At 58.6% G+C, this 18227-nt stretch overlaps 1 protein-coding gene across 9 annotated transcripts in view; it reads right to left on the reverse strand.

Moving 5' to 3' along the window:
• Positions 1-18227, reverse strand: part of MYO1C (myosin IC) — a 56312-nt gene that overhangs the window by 21194 nt on the left and 16891 nt on the right. For 5 of the 9 annotated variants that reach the window (XM_032137856.2, XM_058431362.1, XM_058431363.1 and 2 more), the window contains 5 exons: positions 13130-13316; positions 11869-12006; positions 11522-11605; positions 11263-11367; positions 7637-7960 (listed from right to left, as the gene is read on the reverse strand). In XM_032137856.2, coding sequence (XP_031993747.2) covers positions 7637-7960; positions 11263-11367; positions 11522-11605; positions 11869-12006; positions 13130-13316 — 838 coding nt within the window. The other 4 variants (XM_058431365.1, XM_032137865.2, XM_032137859.2 and 1 more) reach the window with 4 other exon arrangements.

An 18227-nucleotide genomic window follows, 5' to 3' on the forward strand; every position in this document is an offset into this window, starting at 1 on the left:
CTGAGAAGCCTCAGGGGATGGGGGGTTTACCACGGAAAGCCCAGCTGCCTCTGGGTCCTACTGGAGCGTGGAGGGTGGTACAGGCTTAGCAAGACCCTCGCCCCACAACCAGGGCTGAGATGGATCCCTCTTCAAACAGGGTCTCAGGGCTCCAGAAAATGGACACCCAGAGTATCCAGGGTCAGAGAAGAACAAGGCGGTGGTGATTGGGGGTGGATCCCGAAGGGGCTGCCGGTGTCCTCTGACCACTAAAGGCCCAGATTTCTGGCCTGGGGCGTCACTCAGGGCCGGGCCGGGCCGGGCCGGGCCGGGGGCCTGCCCCTCCCCGGCTTGTCCTCACCGCCCCGCTCCAATCTCGCGCCGAAACGGCTGCCAAATCCGGCCGCGGTCCCCGCCCCCTCGCCCTCGGGTCAGGGGTCTCCGCGTTCTCAGGCGTCCCCGGCAGCTCCTCATCCGGCCCGGGGTCCGAGCGTCCCGCGCGGCCCTCCCCGCCTCGGCCTCCTCCCCCCTGCAACTTCCCGGGACGTTTTTCCACCCGGAATTCCTGGGCCACGCCCGCTTCCTGGCGAGGCCGAGGCGACGCCGCGAGGTGGGGAGGGGCGCCCGGGACCCCCCGCCCTGCCCTGCCGCCCCCAGGCTCACCGACGCCCGGTAGCGCATCCTGCCCCGCCGGCCTGGCGCCCGCTCCGCTGCCCGCGCTCTGGGTCCCGGGCTTGGCGGCGGTGGCGGCGGCGTCAGCGAGGGAGGGCCCGCCCCCCGCACCGCCCCCACCCGGGCCCCTGAAGCGCGGGGCTTTCCCGGCCTCCTCCGCCTCCTCCGCGGCAGGGCTGGGGTCCCCTCCAGGTGGGGTTGGTGGAGGTGGGGGTGTCAAGGGAGGGGTCCGCGGGCTGGGGGCGGGGGCGGGGGCGGAGGCAGGCGGGGCGGGCTCCGCTTGAGTCAGGTTTTCCAGGAGGGACGCCGTTGGCACCAGGGTGGAGCCCGGAATCCGCGCGGCCGCCGCGTCTACACCGACCCGGAACTCACTTCCGGGCCTGGGACGACACTCCGCGGCGGGCCCGGGCGCTGGGCGGGCACCGAGGCCTGCGGGTCCCAGAGGAAGCAGGATTTTCCTCCCCCAACCCCCGAACTCGAGTCCCGGGAAAGTTAAAAATAGAACCAATGTCCAAATACGGCCGGCGCGCCGGGCGGGCTGAGCCTTCTCCGTGCGGGACGCCGTCCACCCACACGCGCCGGGGCCTGGCCCCAGCCTCGAACCCAGGAAGATCTTGGTTTCCTCGTCAGCACGGAGCGCGCGCCCCAGGGACAGGGACGGCCAACGGGTGCCCTGGCCGAGCGCGCGGAGTCCCCGGCCTCTCTGGAGGGCTCAGTTCCCCCTCTGGGAAATTCGCGTTCCCCCCGCCCACGGCATTTGGGGCCCACAGCCTCTCCCCACCCGGGACACCCCACTCGCCTCTGGGCCCAGATCTCCTCCCTTTCTCCTTTTTTCTTTTGTTTTTTTGAGACGGGGTCTTGCGCTGGCTCCCAGGTTGGAGTTCAGTGGCTCGATCTCGGCTCACTGCAACCTCCGCCTTCCAGGTTCTAGCGATTTTCCTGTTTCAGCCTCCCGAGTAGCTGGGATTACAGGCGTGCGCCACCACACTCGGCTAATTTTTGTATTTTTAGTAGAGACGGGGTTTCACCATGTTGGCCAAGCTGGTCTCGAATTCCTCACCTCAGGTGATCCACCCGCCTCGGCCTCCCAAAGTGCTGGGATTACAGGCGTGAGCCACCGCGCCCGGCGCATCTCCCTCCCTGCTTAGTCCCTCCGGATCTCCGGGACGCCCCCCACCTCCGAACCGGCCTCGGCAGCCCCGCCCTCCCACGCCTGGGGCGAATCTTGCCTCAGATCCCACCGCGGGCAGGGGCGGGGACGTCTAGAGCCTGCAAAAGGCTGGGCTGGTTCTTCCTCGCGGTGGGACTCTGAGCAAGTCACTTAACGTTTCGGCTTCTGTTCTTCATCCCTAACATGACGCTAACACAGGCCTAGAAGGGCCGTTGGGTGGCCTGAGATAGAGCGCGAAGGCACCTCCCAGACCCCCTATAGACCCCGCCGCCCCCACCCGCCGCCTTCCCTCGGCCGGACGCTCATTCCTCACTTGCTTGCGAGCAGAGGCCTACGGAGAGCCAGGCCGTGGGCCACGCTTCCGACCCGGTAGGGAGAGCCTCAGGCGCGTCTGCAGGCACCTGCCTCCTCCACCAACACAACGGCGGACACAGACTCGCCCTGGTGGGGTAGGCAGAGCGGGGACCCAAAGCCCCAGCGCCCCACCCCCAGCTCGCGGACCCCGCTCCCTGGGGAGAGGGCGAGGCTGCGGCAGGTGCGGGCTGGATCCTTGCGGGGAAGGCTTGTTACTGCAACAACAGCCCGGCCGGGGCGGCGGCCCTGGGGACCCTCGAGCGGGGGCACCAGCTGGTGGGGGAGTGGGAGCGGGGGAGGGGGAATGGGGGCGTCTCGGGCAGAGGCGGGGGAGGGCGGGAGGAGACGCCCGCTGCAGTGCCCCCAGGTTTAAAATCTAGAGGGAGGGCCAGGCGCGGTGGCTCACGCCTATAATCCCAGCGCTTTGGGAGGCCGAGGCGGGCGGATCATCAGAGTTCAGGAGTTCGAGACCAGCCTGGCCAACATGGCGAAACCCCCCTCTCTGCTAAAAAATACAAAAATTAGCTGAGCGTTGGCCGGGCGCGGTGGCTCATGCCTGTAATCCCAGCACTTTGGGAGGCCGAGGCGGGCGGATCACCTGCGGTCGGGAGTTCGAGACCAGCCTGACCAATATGGAGAAACCCTGTCTACTAAAAATACAAAATTAGCCAGGCATGGTGGTGCATTCCTGTAATCCCAGCTACTCGGGAGGCTGAGGCAGGAGAAGCGCTTGAACCCGGGAGGCGGAGGTTGCGGTGAGCCGAGATCGTGCCACTGCACTCCAGCCTGGGCAACAAGAGTGAACTCCGTCTCAAAAAAAAAAAAAAAAAAAAAAAAATTAGCTGAGCGTGGTGGTGGGCGCCTGTAATCCCAGCTACTCAGGAGGCTGAGGCACGAGAATCAGCTTGAACCCGGGAGACGGAGGTTGCAGTGAGCCAAGATTGTGCCACTGCACTCCAGCCTGGGCGATAGAGCGAAACTCCGTCTCCAAACAAAACAAAACAAGAATAATCTAGAGGGAGCAAGGAGGGGATCCAGCCTCCAGCCCGCCCAGGGGTGGGGAGCGTCCCAGAAGTCGGGGTAGAGAGTCAAGAGAGCCCCTACCGGAAGCTCAGCTCTCTTCCTGCCGGGCGAGGCGTGGGGTACTCGGGCCGGGGGCGTGGCAGGAGCCTGTGGGGGCGCGGCCAGAGGGCGGGGCGGAGCTTCGCGGCCGCAGTGTCCGCCCCGCCCCTCACGTCACGCGGCTGGAATGAGGGGAATCCGCGCGCGGAGGGGTCGGGCCCGCTTCTTCCAGTTCCCGGGCCGCGCCGCCGCATTCCCGGGATGCCCGCTGGCGCCCCCGCAGCCACCGCCCGGCAGCGGAAGGAGGGGGCGTCTCCGCCGCTCGCGGGCCCCAGGGCGGCTCCAGCACTGGCAACCCCCGGCCTGCCCCGCCTCACTGGACGGAAGCGCGAGCCCCGGGCGGGGAGGAAAGCGGGGAACCCGGGTGGGAAAGACGCCGCGGCTGAGGCTGCAGCGCCAGGCGCCTCCTGCGTTCTCCGCGCTTTCTTAGGTTACTCCTTTCAGTGACCCCAGCCAAGCCATGAGGTCTGTATGATCACTCCAATGCAGAAGTAATTGAGGCTGGGCAGGTGACTTGTGCAAGGTCTGAGGAGGAGTGGGACTGGAACCCGGGCACTGGAACACCTTACTGCAGGGCTTCCCTGAGCCTCTTTGTGCGGTTATCAGGGCTACCAGGGCTGCGACCTTCAGTGACACGGTACAGGCCACTGTCGGTGTCGTGTGATTCTATTATGTCACATGTGGGCTTTAGGAGTGGGCCAGGGCCTTTGGCTCTGGGCCTAGAGGTTCCCTGCAGGCCATGGCCCCTGAGTGACGTAGGAGACTTCTTCCCCAAGGCTGCCTCTGGGTCTTCTCCCACCTGGGGAGGCGTTTACTGGAACCACAGGGATGGGGTGGCCCAGCAGACCTGGGCTATCTAGTGCCCTTCAGCTCCTATAGGCCAGGTGCCTACAAGCCTGACTTCTGGGGACAGCGGAAACCTCAAATGTTCCCTCAGCCTAAGGGCACACAGATCTTGCCGTGGGGTAGGGGTGTTGGGGGCTGGGAGGAGGTGTCATCTGAGGCACCTGGGACTGCTGCTATAAACCGATGTCCACTGAGCCTGAGGCAGCAGAAAGGCAGCCATAGCCTGTCTCACGGGTGGCACAGTGCTGGGCACAGAGCAGGGCTTCAACTTCTGTTTATTAAACAAATCTTAGATCTGGGCCTGGCTGCCCATCAAGGACCGTTCCAGGCCTCAGGGAACTGTTGTGAAGGGAAATGGGGAGGAGACGGTGGCGACTTACGGTGTCTACCCTGATTGCTCACTAGGGCCTCCTCGGTCAAGGACTATCCATTCTAGCTACACAACCGTGGGTCTTTGGCTGCCAGACACCTCTGCCTGGGGGGTCCAGCAAACGTGAACAGAGGCAAGGTGCAGTGAGTGGCTCACGCCTGTAACCCCAGAACTTTGAGAGGCCGAGGTGGGAGGGTCGCTTGAGGCCAGGAGTTCAAGACTAGCCTGGGCCACATAGTGGTGAGACCCCTGCCTCCACTAAAATTTTTTTTAAAAATTAGCCAGGCATGGTGTGTGGCTGTGGTCCCAGCTACTCAGAAGGCTAAGGTGGGAGGATTGCTTGAGCCCAAGAGGTTGAGGCTGCAGTGAGCCATGATGGTGCTACTGCACTCCAGCCTGGGTGCCCCAGAAGACCCAGTGTCAAACAAACAAATAAAGCAATAAACCCATAACATGTTAACATAAATTTGTATGAGGGAAAAAAAAAAGTAAACGGCCCAGGAGTGGTGGCTCATGCCTGTAATCCCAGCACTTTGGGAGGCCAAGGCAGGCAGATCACTTGAGGTGAGGAGTTCCAGACCAGCCTGGCCAACATGGTGAAACCCCGTTTCAACTAAAAATACAAAAAATTAGCAGGATGTGGTGGCACACGCTTGTAATCCCAGCTACTTGGGAGGCTGAGACAGGAGAATCACTTGAATCCAGGAGGAAGAGATTGCAGAGAGCTGGGATCACGCCACTGCACTCCAGACTGAGTGACAGAGTGAGATACTGTCTCAAAAAAAAAAAAAAGGGAACAGGGCCTTTGACCCCAACTTGTACTCCCTGTTTAATGTCCTTGTAGAGAGAAGGGTGGCACTGTTTGAGCTGGTCATCACAGCCTGGCATTAACAGGCCTGCTCTCCTCCTTCCACTCCTCACACCAAGTAGTCACGACCTGCTAAAACCTCACCTCCAGGCCGGGCGCGGTGGCTCACGCTTGTAATCCCAGCACTTTGGTAGGCTGAGGCAGGTGGATCACAAGGTCGGGAGATTGAGACCATCCTGGCTAACACAGTGAAGCCCCGTCTCTACTAAAAAAAAAAAAAAATTAGCTGGGCGTGGTGGCACGCGCCTGTAATCCCAGCTACTCAGGAGGCTGAGGCAGGAGAATAGCTTGCACCCGGGAGGTGGAGGTTGCAGTGAGCAGAGATCGCACCACTGCATTCCATCCTGGGCAACAGAGCGAGACTCCATCTCAAAACAAAACAACAACAACAAAAACCTCACCTCCATCACTGCTCCTTACCTGGGCCAAGATAGCAGCCTCCTAACTGGCCTCCTTGCCTTCCTCCTATCAATCCATTTCCCCTCGGGCAACACAAATCAAACCAACACCTCATGTTCATAGAGTGAAGGTTTAGGGCACCCTCCATGTGCCAGGCCCATGATTCACACCCACTGCTGCTTACCAGAACCCTGTCTATGAACTCCGGAGACCCCCCTGCTGTCCTCAGTTTACCCCACTGCTCCTGCATTCTGGTGTGCGGTGGCCCGCTCCAGTCCCCTCTCTCCCCACCCCTCCCCCAGGAGGGGGCCTTCGCACCGTCGCCAGCCAGTCCAAGCTTCAGTGCCTGCACCGGCGGCTTCCGCAGCCCGGGGCACTCTCCCTGCCCACCTCACTGAGACTCGGCTCAGGTGTCACCTCCTTCAGAACCCCTTCCTGGTTCTCCCGAACACGCAGTGTCTCCTTATCGCACCCCGCAGGAATCAGCTGTTTCCTTGTCAGTCCCTCCCAGGAGACCTCTCCCACTCCCTACACCCAGCGAGGCACACGGTGGGGCTCAGTCACCCCTTCCTGGACCCCTGGATGAATGAATGAATCTCAGAGCCAAGCGGTGCGCTGGAGGCCGGAGCGTGAGGACTGAGGGCCGCGTGGCCATCCTCATTCTCCGGCCACCCCGGAGCCCCTCGCCCGCCACACTCGGGGCGCGCTGGGCCCCGGGGGCGGAGAACGGGAAGGGGCGGGTTTAGGCGGCTTCTCCGGAACCCAGAGGCAGAGCAGGGCTGCGGGCGGGGCCCGAAGGGCGCGCAGGGTCCTGGATCCTGCAACCCAGGCCGCTCTTCCCCGCCTCCCGCTCCCCGCAGGTAAATCTAAGTCTCCACCAGGCTGCGCCGGCGCCTCCGGGTCGTGGGACCCCCCCCGCACGGGTCCACCCGGCTGCTCTTCGGCCCCAGCGATCCCCGGCCGTGACCCCTGCTTCGCGCACGGCGGCTCCCGGCCCGGCCGCCCGCTCCCCACACCCGCCCCCCGCGGCCGCCGTCCCCACGCCCCGAATACCCACCGGCTTGGCTCTTCCGGAGCGGGCGGGGGCCGGGCTGGGCGGCGTGGCGGGCTCGGGGATCCGCGGCCCGGGCGCACTCTCCCCGCCCAGGGCCCGCCGGGGGCCGGGCCGCAGCCTGTCGTCATCCCGGGCAGGGCCGCGCACCCTCCGGCCCCGCCCCGCCTCAGCCCCGGCCGCGTCCGCGAAGCCTCGGTGCGTGCGGCCCCCACCTCGGCCCGTTCCCGGGGCAGGCGCGTCCCTCCGGCCGAACACCGGGCTCCCCGCCGCGGTGCTGGGGGCGTGGGGGTGCCCGACTTTCTCCCTCCTCCCGGCCCTTTGCATCTCCAGCCCCTTCCTGCGGGCCGGGCCAGGGCCGCGCTCCCCCGTTTCTACCCACCCATGTCCCTTCACCCACCTCCCACACCGTCCTTCTGTTCTGAGTCTTAGGCGGTCCCAGCCCTGCGGACTGGAAAGGAGCGGGGCGTTGACTGAGCCTGGAGCTTCCATGCCCTCGTCCTTCGACCTCACAGCAGCCGACACTTGCCTTTTGTGCCCAGTATTCACAGTTCTGCCCACTGAGGTTCAGGAAGCTGGAGAAGAGTCAAGCCCAGACCTCCACTTCCAAAAATCCTGCTGCTAGCGGCCCTTACATCCTTACTCTTCCACTCACCCCGTCTTGTTCAGTCTGTTCTGGCCCCGCCAATGATCGGAACCCCTCCCCGCTGCTCAGCTCTTGCCCGAGGGCTCTGCCTGAGAGGGGCTGCCCGGCCTTGGGGAGACACTCCCACCCTCCTCCCAGCCCAGAGCATCCCAGCTTACGAGCTTGCAGGGCCTGTGGGGATGAACCACGCGGATGATCTCCCCGGTGGGTACCAGCTCCACTTGCAGCGCCATTCCGCCCTGCGGAGAGCCAGCGCCCCTGGGCACTGGGGCCTGTGAGCAAAAGCTGCCTGCCCACTTGCTGGCTCTGACCGCTCCGGGAGCCAGGAACCGATGGTCTAACGCCGGGATGGCCACTTGGTTCTGCTTTAACTCCAGCCCCAGGGGATGTGGCTGGTCCAGCTCCTCAGGACACAGCTGGAGCCGTCCAGGTCTGATTGGGAGGCCTCTTGGCCCGGATGGTTGGAGCAGGAAGAGGAGGGGCTGGGGGGGATGGAGGAAATGCCTGTTGTCCCAGGTAACCAGAGGAGCCGATGCAGCCACCCATGGGGTACCCTGGGCTCCAGGTCAAAGGGTAGGACGCCTTTCCCCTTCCCCCCATCCCCACAGCAGCTCTATGGCTGGGCCCCTCCTCCTGCCCACTCTCTGCTACCAGCTAGAGAGCACAGGGCCCACTCCCCAAACCAGAAGGCATGCCCTCCCCTAGGCTAAGAGGACCCCTCAGTAGGCACTGCCTTTCCTACACATCCCCTCAACGGGGCTGCCCCCCACAGCAGGTGAGCCCCCACGATGAGTTTGAGAGACCAGGGCTGCTGGGGCCTGGTCATGCGGGCCCGGAGAGGGGGTGTCCCGCTGTGAGGAAGCTCTGGTCTTACTCTCCTCTGGGCCTCAGAGCTTGTGAAGTTAGTTCCTGGGTTCCCTGGGTGTGGGCAACCTCTAGCCCTGTTCATCCCTTGCGTTTCAACAGTACCCCCAGGTGACCCCCACCCCTGATGTTCCTGCTTTTCTATTTTTATTGTTGCTAAATCACAGCTGACACTTTCCTGGCCTGAGACTGAGCCCTCCAGTCTCCAGCCATTCCTTATAGGAAGTAAGAACAGGGAAGTGGATAGGGGAAACAGACCTTTCCAGAGGGAGAGGCTGGCATAGGAAGGGCTGAGTCCCGTGGGCGTGGGCTGGCACGGACAGCCCCATAGGCAGGGGCCTTCTCCCTGGCACCCTTCTCTCTCCCCACAGCTTCCCCCGCCCCGGAAAAGCTAGCAAGCCTTCCTTCCTTCCTCCGGGAAGCACATCCATCCAGAGCAGGCTCATCCCCGGCGGCCACACAATGGCCCTTATCAGCCGTGGAGCCAGGCGTAGACCCAGTGCACACCAGGTCTCACTTACTTCCTGTTTCCACCCAGCGGGTCGGGGTGGACCCAGAGCGGCCATATCCTGACTGGGGCCCAGAGGACGGAGAGCACCCCCCATTCCCCTTTCCGCCTCTCAATCACTGCTGGGCTCACCCCTCCCACACAGGAGGCTGGATGTGTGGGGACCTCAGTTCACCATGGGGGAGGTGAGCAGGTGGGGGGACCCCTGGGGTCAAGCCCCGGGGCTGCATTAATCAGAACAGGGAGGCGGGTCTAGTGCGATACACTTTTTACAATTGTTCTCCCACAAAAATCTTGAGAATAGGGACATCATCTGTATTTTACAGACTACTGAGACCGCTCTGCGGGTGGGTTCAGACCCCACTCCTGTTTCTGGTCCTGTGGGTGCCTGGAACTTTGAAGAGGCTGCACCACTTCTCTGAGCCTTGGCTTTCCCGCCTGCCCAATGAAGGGTGCCATGCAGTGACCCTGGTGATGGCTGTGCATGTGAGAAGGAACAGATGGGCAAGTGAGGGCTTTGGAGGTCCCTAGGTATATGTGTTGGGGTCAAGGATAGGTTACCATGGGGGAAAAAAAGGGGCTGAGTAGAAGTGGGGCAGAAAGAGAAGATGGTGGCATTCTGGACTGGTTAACGCAGGGCAGAAGGCTCAACACCAGGGTATGCAGAGCGGCGGGTCAGGAGGGATGAACAAGAGCTCATTTGACTTAACAAGAGTACATTAAGCGGCCACCGGCATAGATGGCATGCTCCAGCTGGTTAGGGCTCCAGAGGCTCACCATTCTAGAACCTCATCCTAGCCCCAATCCTGGCCACTTCTGCAAATCTCAGACACAGAAGTCTAGTTGGGATCTACAGGGTCCCTGTTCCTGGAATCCATAGCTAGTCCCAGGCCCGTTACCGTAGCCCCCACCCCCCAATCATCAGTCACACACAAGTGTAAAAGCCACGCTTCTAATTACCCCTGCACAATGTAACAGTCACAAAACAGCCAGCCATGGCCTGCTGGAAGCCAGGAGACAGTTCTTCATACACAGGCTTGCGGGGGAGAGTATGCAACATAGAGCAACTGGAGTAACCCTCAGTCCCAGGACACAGGATGGCAGGACAGGCACTGAGCAGGCTCCCAGAGGTGTCTTCTCCTGGGAAAAGGGCTGCCGAGTGACCATGGCAGGAGGCAAGTAGTGGATGTGGGGACAGGCCATGTCCACAAAGCCCCTAGAGTGTGTTCTCTGAAGACCCCCAGGGCCAGATCCTCCAAAATGTCTTGAGCTGGTTCTCCCTTCTGCCTGCCCCCACTCTGAGGTCCCGGGGGGTCCGTCGTCAATGACTCTTGACAAGGGTGGCGCAGATGCACCTAACCTGACAAGGAGCACCCTGGAAAAGTCTGTGGCCACAGCTCCTTGACCACTTGTCACCCCTTCCTCAGATGGCAGGGTGGAGGCATGGGACTCAAGCTACCAACAGAAGCGAACCTGGATCCTTCCCAGTTCTCTCTGTTCAGGATCTGGAACTTCCATGAAGGCAGACTCCATGCCGTGGGTAGGGAGGTAGGTTGTGCTGGCCGAAGGACCCTCATTAACCTGCTCACAACCATGGCCTAAGAGCCTGGCTAGAGGGGCCCCTCCATTCTGCCCACTGAGTCAGACTGCTTTTGCTGAAGGCAGGAATCCCAGACCCTCTGCTCACTCCTCACGGGGACAAGCTATGAGATGCCAAGACTCCTGGAATCCAGCACTGCTTGCACCAGTCTATGTAGCCTGTACAAATGTGAGCATCTCCCCTCCCAGACAGCCTGAGGCCCAGGATGGCATGACAAGAATGCAGGCCTGTGCCAAATGGGGCATGCGCCTGGCAGGACTACTTGGGCAAGACTAGAAGAGGGGGTAGGAATCCAGAAATGAGACGCGGAACTGTCCCCAGGTCTTCACTGTTGACACACTAGCTGGTTTCACTCACATCTCAGCAACAAAAACCTGTGTTTAAGTGGCTAATTCCAGAGGTGAGTAGTGGAGAGAGCAAAGGAGTCTGCTTAGAGCTCACTCTGGGAGGAGTTATGTGGAGCACACTCGGCTGTCTCTTCAGGGGGCCAGGCTGGGCCCCCAGCACTCCCGGCAGGGGAAAGGCAGAGCTGGCTGCCAGCTCTGGCCTCCGCCTGGGATTCACTCCCATCCTGGCTCAGATCTGTGGCTGTGCTTCACCCAGTGGATCCTCCCTCAAGGAGCCAGGCGGGATCTGCAGGGGTAAAGCAGGGCTGGAAGTGGAGAGCGGGTCTTCCTCCATGCTTTCCATCACTTCCATTCCTCCACTGCAGCGGCTCCTCATGTACAGGCCGGCTCCCAGGCCTGGGCCTCAGGGAACCAGTGATGAGCTCAAGCCCTCACCCTTCCCCTTCCCTCACCAGCATCGCTTACCTGGAAGGGTCTGCTTATCCCCACCACAGAACGCAGACTGTTGCTGTAGTAACAGAGGAGAAACTCATCTTCAGTTGTAGGGATATTGCTGATGTCGATGTAAACCTGGAGGGGGATGGACAGGACTGGGGTCAGCTCCAGGGCTCTGGGCTCCACCCAGCTCTGAGTGACAAGTTATTCAGCACTCTGTTCCTTCCACAAGACAGGAGGGCTGAGGCAGGCCTGCCTGCTGGTGATGTGCCTGGTGCTGGTGACGTACCTGGTTCAGGTTGTCGCTGCAGGAGACCTTGCTGTCCCCGACCCAGGCATAGGACACGTAGTCATTAATGTCCCGCAGCCCCACCTGTGAGGGGGAGTCAGGCCATCAGTGGTCAGGGAGGACATGGGACCCAAGGCAAGTCCTAAGGAGAAGATGGTCTCACTGCTGCGCCTGGCTACCGTACTGTACACCTCCCCGCCGCCCTTCACTGCCAGCCCTTAGCTACAGAAGAACTGCCGGGGTGGATGAGGGTGAGTTCGTCAGCATCTGCCCAGCTCCCAGGAGCCCTTGGGAAGGATGAACCAGGGGCTGTTGCTGATGGACTTCCTGCCTGGCCACCACATCACCTTGTACAGTCCAATCCAGTCCCACGGGCTGCTGGGGAAGTCCGAGGTTGAAGAGTAGCTGACCATCATGTCATTTTCCACGGTCCACAGGTCCTCGGGCATCAGGACGATCAGCGGAGCAGACACCAATGGCTTCAGCTAGACACGGGGGTGGGAAGGGGGCTGAATCCCGCAGCATCATTCCCTCCTCTGAGGCTCAGTGTTCCTCACTGTGCCCTTCCAACATAGCGGGGAAGGTGGGGCACCCAGAGGGGGTGGGCGTGGAACTCCACGGGGCTGCTCCAAAAGACCTTGGCTGGCCAGCAGGAAAGAGGGCCAAACACCAGCCAGGGGGGTGGCCGGCCCTGTCAGGGAATCCCATGGGGCCCAGCGCTGGGGGGGTAGGAATGGCGGAGAGCAGAGGCACGGCTGAGAGGCTTAAGGAGGCGGCCAGGCAGCTGCTCTCAGGCCTCCCACCTTATCTGACCCAAAGCCCCACATGGGGGGATGCTCTGGTGAGAACAGCTGTGAATGTGCAAGAACACAACGCAGACACCAGTGTGGGCCGGGCACGGTGGCTCACACCCATAATCCCAACAGTTCGGGAGGATCACTTGAGCCCAGGAGTTCGAGACTAGCCTGGGCAACATAGTGAAACCCTGTGTCTACAAAAAATACAAAACAGCCAGGCGTGGTGGCGTGCACCTGTAGTCCCGCTACTAGGGAGGCTGAGGTGGAAGGATCAATCACTTGAGCCCAGGAGGTGGAGGCTTCAGTGAGCTATGATACTGCCACTGCACTCCAGCCTGGGTGGCAGAACGAGACCCTGACACACACACACACACACGCCAGTAAACCTGTAAGAAAATGTGAAGCCTGAAGAAGGCCAACACCGCCTTGGTCGTTTAGATAGCAAGATACAAGGACGCAGGGATGGAGGGGGCTCCTGTTGCAACTTGATCCAGATAGATTTAGGACAAATAAAAGACGTCCTACCTCTCACATTGGGTAATAAGCCTAATGGAACTCATTAGCCCCAAGGGAGAATACCCAAAGGAAATGGAAACCTTTGCACAAAGGGTTTGAACATGGTTTTGACAGACAGAGCCATCAACGGCTCCTAAGAGGAGCTGGGATATCTGACCTGGCAGGAAAGGCAATCATGGCCTCCACAGGTCTCCCCTGGGGGATTGGCTGACATTCGAATCCAGGGATGGAGGGCTTGGGGATGTGGCCAGCATAGCTATTCCTCTGGCAAGTATCAGGCAGCCCAGAAGTTCACCTCCAAGTTGAACGTGCCGGTGACAGGCTTATGGTCGCTGATGCCGTACATCATGTGGCTGCCGTAGCTCCTCAGAGACAGGGAGAAGTCTGGGGCCGGCAGTCCGCGAGTGTCGGGGCCAGCACAGGGCTGCCGCTTCAGCCTCCACAGGATGCGATCGGTCCATGCAGGCTTGCGTTTTTTCTCACTGCAGGGGCAGGGGGCATAAAGAAGAAGAATGGGGAGAGAAGAAAGGGTTGGCATAAGAACAGAAATGAGCCCACATGAGCTTGCTGGAGCCCCTAACTCCAGCATCTACTGGCACCCACAGACCCCCCCGGGCCAGAGCCGGAGGGAGCAAGGCGGCAGGCAGGAAGGTGCCCAACAGAATCCAAAGTATGCCAGCCCTTGTCAGACTTAGCCAGGACCCTCTGTATGTGTAGCTCATATTTTTATGGATCAAATTGTGACTCAGAAACATTCCATTTCAAAGCTTCGCTTCTTTCTTGAGCAAAAGCAGCAGTGGATCAAAGCAGCTGAGGTTTGAGATTCTGAGGCTGGACAGACCTGAGCTTGAATTTGGCTGCCCTGCATACTAGAAGTATGCCTCAGGAAAGGGAAGGGAAGCATTTGGGAAACGCTTACCAGACGATGCCTGTGATCAGTACTGTTACCACACCTTTTTTTTTTTTTTTTTTTTTTTTTAAAGAGGGGCTTGCTCGGTCATGCAGGCTGGAGTGCAGTGGTGACATCACGGCTTACTGTAGCCTCAAACTACTGGGCTCACCTCAGCCTCCTGAGTGGCTGGGATGATAAGTGCGTGGCACTATGCCTGGCTAATTTTTAAACATTTTTTTGGAAAGACAGTATGTTTCCCAGGCTAGTTTTGAACTGCTGGCCTCAAAGGATCTTCCCATCTCAGCTTCCCAAAGTGTTGGGATTAGAAGGCATGGGCCACTGTGCCTGGGTGTATCATGCTCTCTTCACAGGTGGAGAAACTGAGACTTAGCTTAGAGGGGAAGCACCTTTCCCAAAGTCACAAGCTAAGTGGTGAAGCCAGGATTCAAGGCCAGCCAGCATGACCACAGAGCATGTGCTCTTAACCACCAAACTAACCTCTCTCAGGCCTCAACTTCCTCGCCTGCCAGTGGAGGGAATAACAATAGTTACCATGTAGGGTTGCTGAGGTGAGTAAATGAGATAAAGTCCATAAAATGTTTAGCACAGTGCTTGGTGCAAACGAGCTCACCATGCACACTGGCCTTCATGATTTCCTCTCAAGAGTCCACTGAGAGGCGGGGCGCGGTAGCTCATGCCTGTAATCCCAGCACTTAGGGAGGCCAAGGTGGGTGGATCATGAGGTCCGGAGATCGAGACCATCCTGGCCAACATGGTGAAACCCCATCTCTACTAAAAGTACAAACATTAGCCAGGCATGGTGGCGGGTGCCTGTAATCGCAGCTACTTGGGAGGCTGAGGCAAGACAATTGCTTGAACCTGGCAGGCGGAGGTTGCAGTGAGCTGAGATCATACCACTGCACTCTAGCCTGGGTGAGAGAGCAAGACTCTATCTCCAAAAAAAAAAAAGAGTCGACTGAGAGACCTCCCACCTGTTCTTCACTTGCCAGTTTCCCTGAGGGCTTTGGAAAAGGTCATACGCCCCGGAGACAAAATGCATTCCTCCTCTAGGTAACTGAAGTTGACCAAAGACAAGTCTCTGACCCATAACCCAGCCTTCCGAAGCAACTACTGGGGCAGTTTCTAAGTCCAGCTTGGCCTTGAGGCCCTGCCCTCCTGGGGACCAGCAGCTCTGAGTCCTGAAGGTGGGGTACATGTGTGGTGGGGGAGCAGGACAGCTGCTGTTTCTGGGTTCCACCCCCTTCGTGGACAATCCCCTTTTTTGAATCAACCCAGAGTAATAAAGCCTGATTGGATCAATCAATCAATCAATCAATCTATAGACAGGGTCTCACACACTCTATCTTTTGATCGATCGACAGGGTCTCACTCTGTTGAATCCTATCTATCTATTGATCGATCAATCCATCGACAGGGTCTCGCTGTGTTGCCCAGGCTGAGTGCAGTGGCACAATCCTAACTCACTGCAGCTTCAAATGCCTAGGCTTCAAGCAACCCCCACCTCCGCCTCCTGACCAGCTGGGACCACGGGCATGTGCTAGGGCACCTGGCTATTTTTGAACCTTTAAGGCATCTTCACTGCCTCCAGAATAAAGTTAAAAGTCCCCAAGTAGGGCTTTCAAGGGGCTCAGGAGTCTGACCACCCCCGTCCTTCATCTCACACCACTTCCCCAGACCCACTCCACCTTGGTGACTCTCTCAAACCTCTGGACCTTTGCTTTTGCAGCATTTGCTGCCTGGAATACCTTTCTTCACCAGGGAGAGGCCTTTGCCAAAACCATCCCAGACATCAGCTTTTTGCTTCCGAAGCATTTTTTTTTTTTTTTTTGAGACACAGTCTCACTCTGTCGCCCCAGGCTGGAGTGCAATGGCGCAATCTCGGCTCACTGCAAGCTCCACCTCCCGTGTTCACGCAATTCTCCTGCCTCAGCCTCCAGAATAGCTAGGATTACAGGTACCCGCCACCATGACTGGCTAATTTTTTTGTATTTTTAGTAGAGACGGGGTTTCACCATGTTAGCCTGGATGGTCTTGATCTCCTGACCTCGTGATCTGCCCACCTTGGCCCCCCAAAGTGCTGGATTACAGGCGTGAGCCACTGCGCCCGGCCACTGAAGCATTTTATACTAGTATTATACGGCTAACACTACATTGCAATTTTGTTTCCCACTCAGCACATCACTTAGTGTGTACGCCCTGATGGCAAGGACTTAGCTGTTGGAGTGTCCTGTGTGTCCTCAGCATTAGCACAGATCCTGGCACAGGTACTCAGTAACCAGGTACACTTACTAAAAACCCAAGCTGAAGCTCGCCCCTCAAAAATGCCCATCTAATCTCAATGTTTACAGCTCCCTATACTCGCAATCAGTTGGAAACACTATTTTTGTCTCCTTCTTTATTCAACTGCTATTTTTTTTTTTTTTTTAAGACGGAGTATCGCTATTGCCCAGGGTGCAGTGCAGTGGTGCAATCTTGGCTCACTGCAACCTCTGCCTCCTGGGTTCAAGCAATTCTCCTGCCTCAGCCTCCCAAGTAGCTGGGATTATAGGCGGGGGCCACCATGCCCAGCTAATTTTTATATTTTTAGTAGAGACTGGGTTTCACCATGCCGGCCAGGCTGGTCTTGAACTCCTGACCTCGTGATCCACCCGCCTCGGCCTCCCAAAATGCTGGGATTATAGGCGTGAGCCACCACGACTGGCCTATTCAACTGCTATTTTAAATAAATGTTCCCAATGTACAGGTGTCCCTTCAACAGTGAAAGAGTAAGTATTCTAGCAACTGAGGAGAATGGTGGTGAGCTCAGACTTTAGAATCAGAGACCAGTTGGGGAAGGTTCCGTCCTGTTAATTGAGAGCTGCATGCCCCTGGGCAAGTGACTTCATTTCTCTAAGCCTCAGTTTCTTCAACTGTTAAGATGGGGTGATAACAGTACTTACTTCAAAGAGCAATAATGAAATTAAAGGGCGTCAAGGGAGTGGTCAGGAAGCGGTAACTGACTAACCCTGGTCTGCCTGTTGGCTCCTTGGGTCATTTCCAATCTTTCACTCTTATAAGGAGTGTTCAGAGGGCACTGGAATGTGGTATTCCCATCCCAGAGACTACAGACACTGCATCCGTGAATCTGCCTTGGACAGCAGGTGCCTAGCAATGCTTACAACTTGGTAATGGGGCTGGGCATGGTGGCTCACGCCTGTAATCCCAGCACTGTGGGAGGCTGAGGCGGGCGGATCACAAGGTCAGGAGTTCGAGACTAGCCTGGCCAACATGGTGAAACCCTGTCTCTACTAAAAATACAACAACAACAAAAAAAATTAGCTGGGCGTGGTGGCATGTGCCCATAACCCCAGCTACTCAGGAGGCTGAGGCAGGAGAATTGCTTGAACCTGGGAAGCGGAGGTTTCAGTGAGCCGAGATCGCACTGTTGCATTCCAGCCTGGGCAACACAACAAGACTCCGTCTCAAAAACAAACAAACATAGGGCCGGGCGCAGTGGCTCACACCTGTAATCCCAGCACTTTGGGAGGCCGAGGCGGGCGGATCACGAAGTCAGGAGATGGAGACCATCCTGGCTAACATGGTGAAACCCCGTTTCTACTAAAAATACAAAAAATTAGTCGAGTGTGGCGACGGGTGCCTGTAGTCCCAGCTACTCAGGAGGCTGAGGCAGGAGAATGGCGTGGGAGGCAGAGCTTGCAGTGAGTGGAGATCGTGCCACTGCACTTCAGCCTGGGAGACAGAGCAAGACTCCGTCTCAAACAAACAAACAAACAAACTTGGTAATGAACCACACAAATGCACGTTCTCTCCTTCAAAGCATTCTCCCTCCCTAACTTCCCTGTGATGGTTTGGAGCCCATATTTGCTGTCATGTAAGGGTCTTCCCCAAGTCCTGACCACAGCCTGTCTCTCCTTCCTCCTCAGGACTCTCAGCCCACCCCCACCCCCCTTTTTTCCTTTTCCTTGCCATGGCCAGGCTGATCACTGGGCATACCAAGATTTACTTAGCCCTTCTTATGTGCCCCGCAACGGGGGATATGAGAAATAGGATGGACAAAGTTCTTGAGGAGCCTGTTTAGCAAAATCCAAGAAAGAAGCAAAGTGAGTGTGTACAAATTAATCAAGTTCTCTCCACCCCACCTTGTTTTTTTTTGAGACGGAGTCTTGCTCTGTCCCCCAGGCTGGAGTGCAGTGGCGCGATCTTGGCTCACTGCAAGCTCTGCCTCCTGGGTTCACGCCATTCTCCTGCCTCAGCCTCCCGAGTAGCTGGGACTACAGGCGCCCACCAACACGCCCGGCTAATTTTTTTTTTTTTTGTATTTTTAGTAGAGACAGGGTTTCACCGTGTTAGCCATGATGGTCTCGATCTCCTGACCTCGTGATCCGGCCGCCTCGGCCTCCCAAAGTGCTGGGATTACAGGCTTGAGCCACCGCGCCCGGCCCACCCCACCTTGTTTTTCTTTAGAGACAGGGTCTTGCTG

This window comes from Hylobates moloch, unplaced genomic scaffold, assembly GCF_009828535.3.
Source record: "Hylobates moloch isolate HMO894 unplaced genomic scaffold, HMol_V3 SCAFFOLD_19, whole genome shotgun sequence".
Lineage (NCBI taxonomy): Eukaryota > Metazoa > Chordata > Mammalia > Primates > Hylobatidae > Hylobates > Hylobates moloch.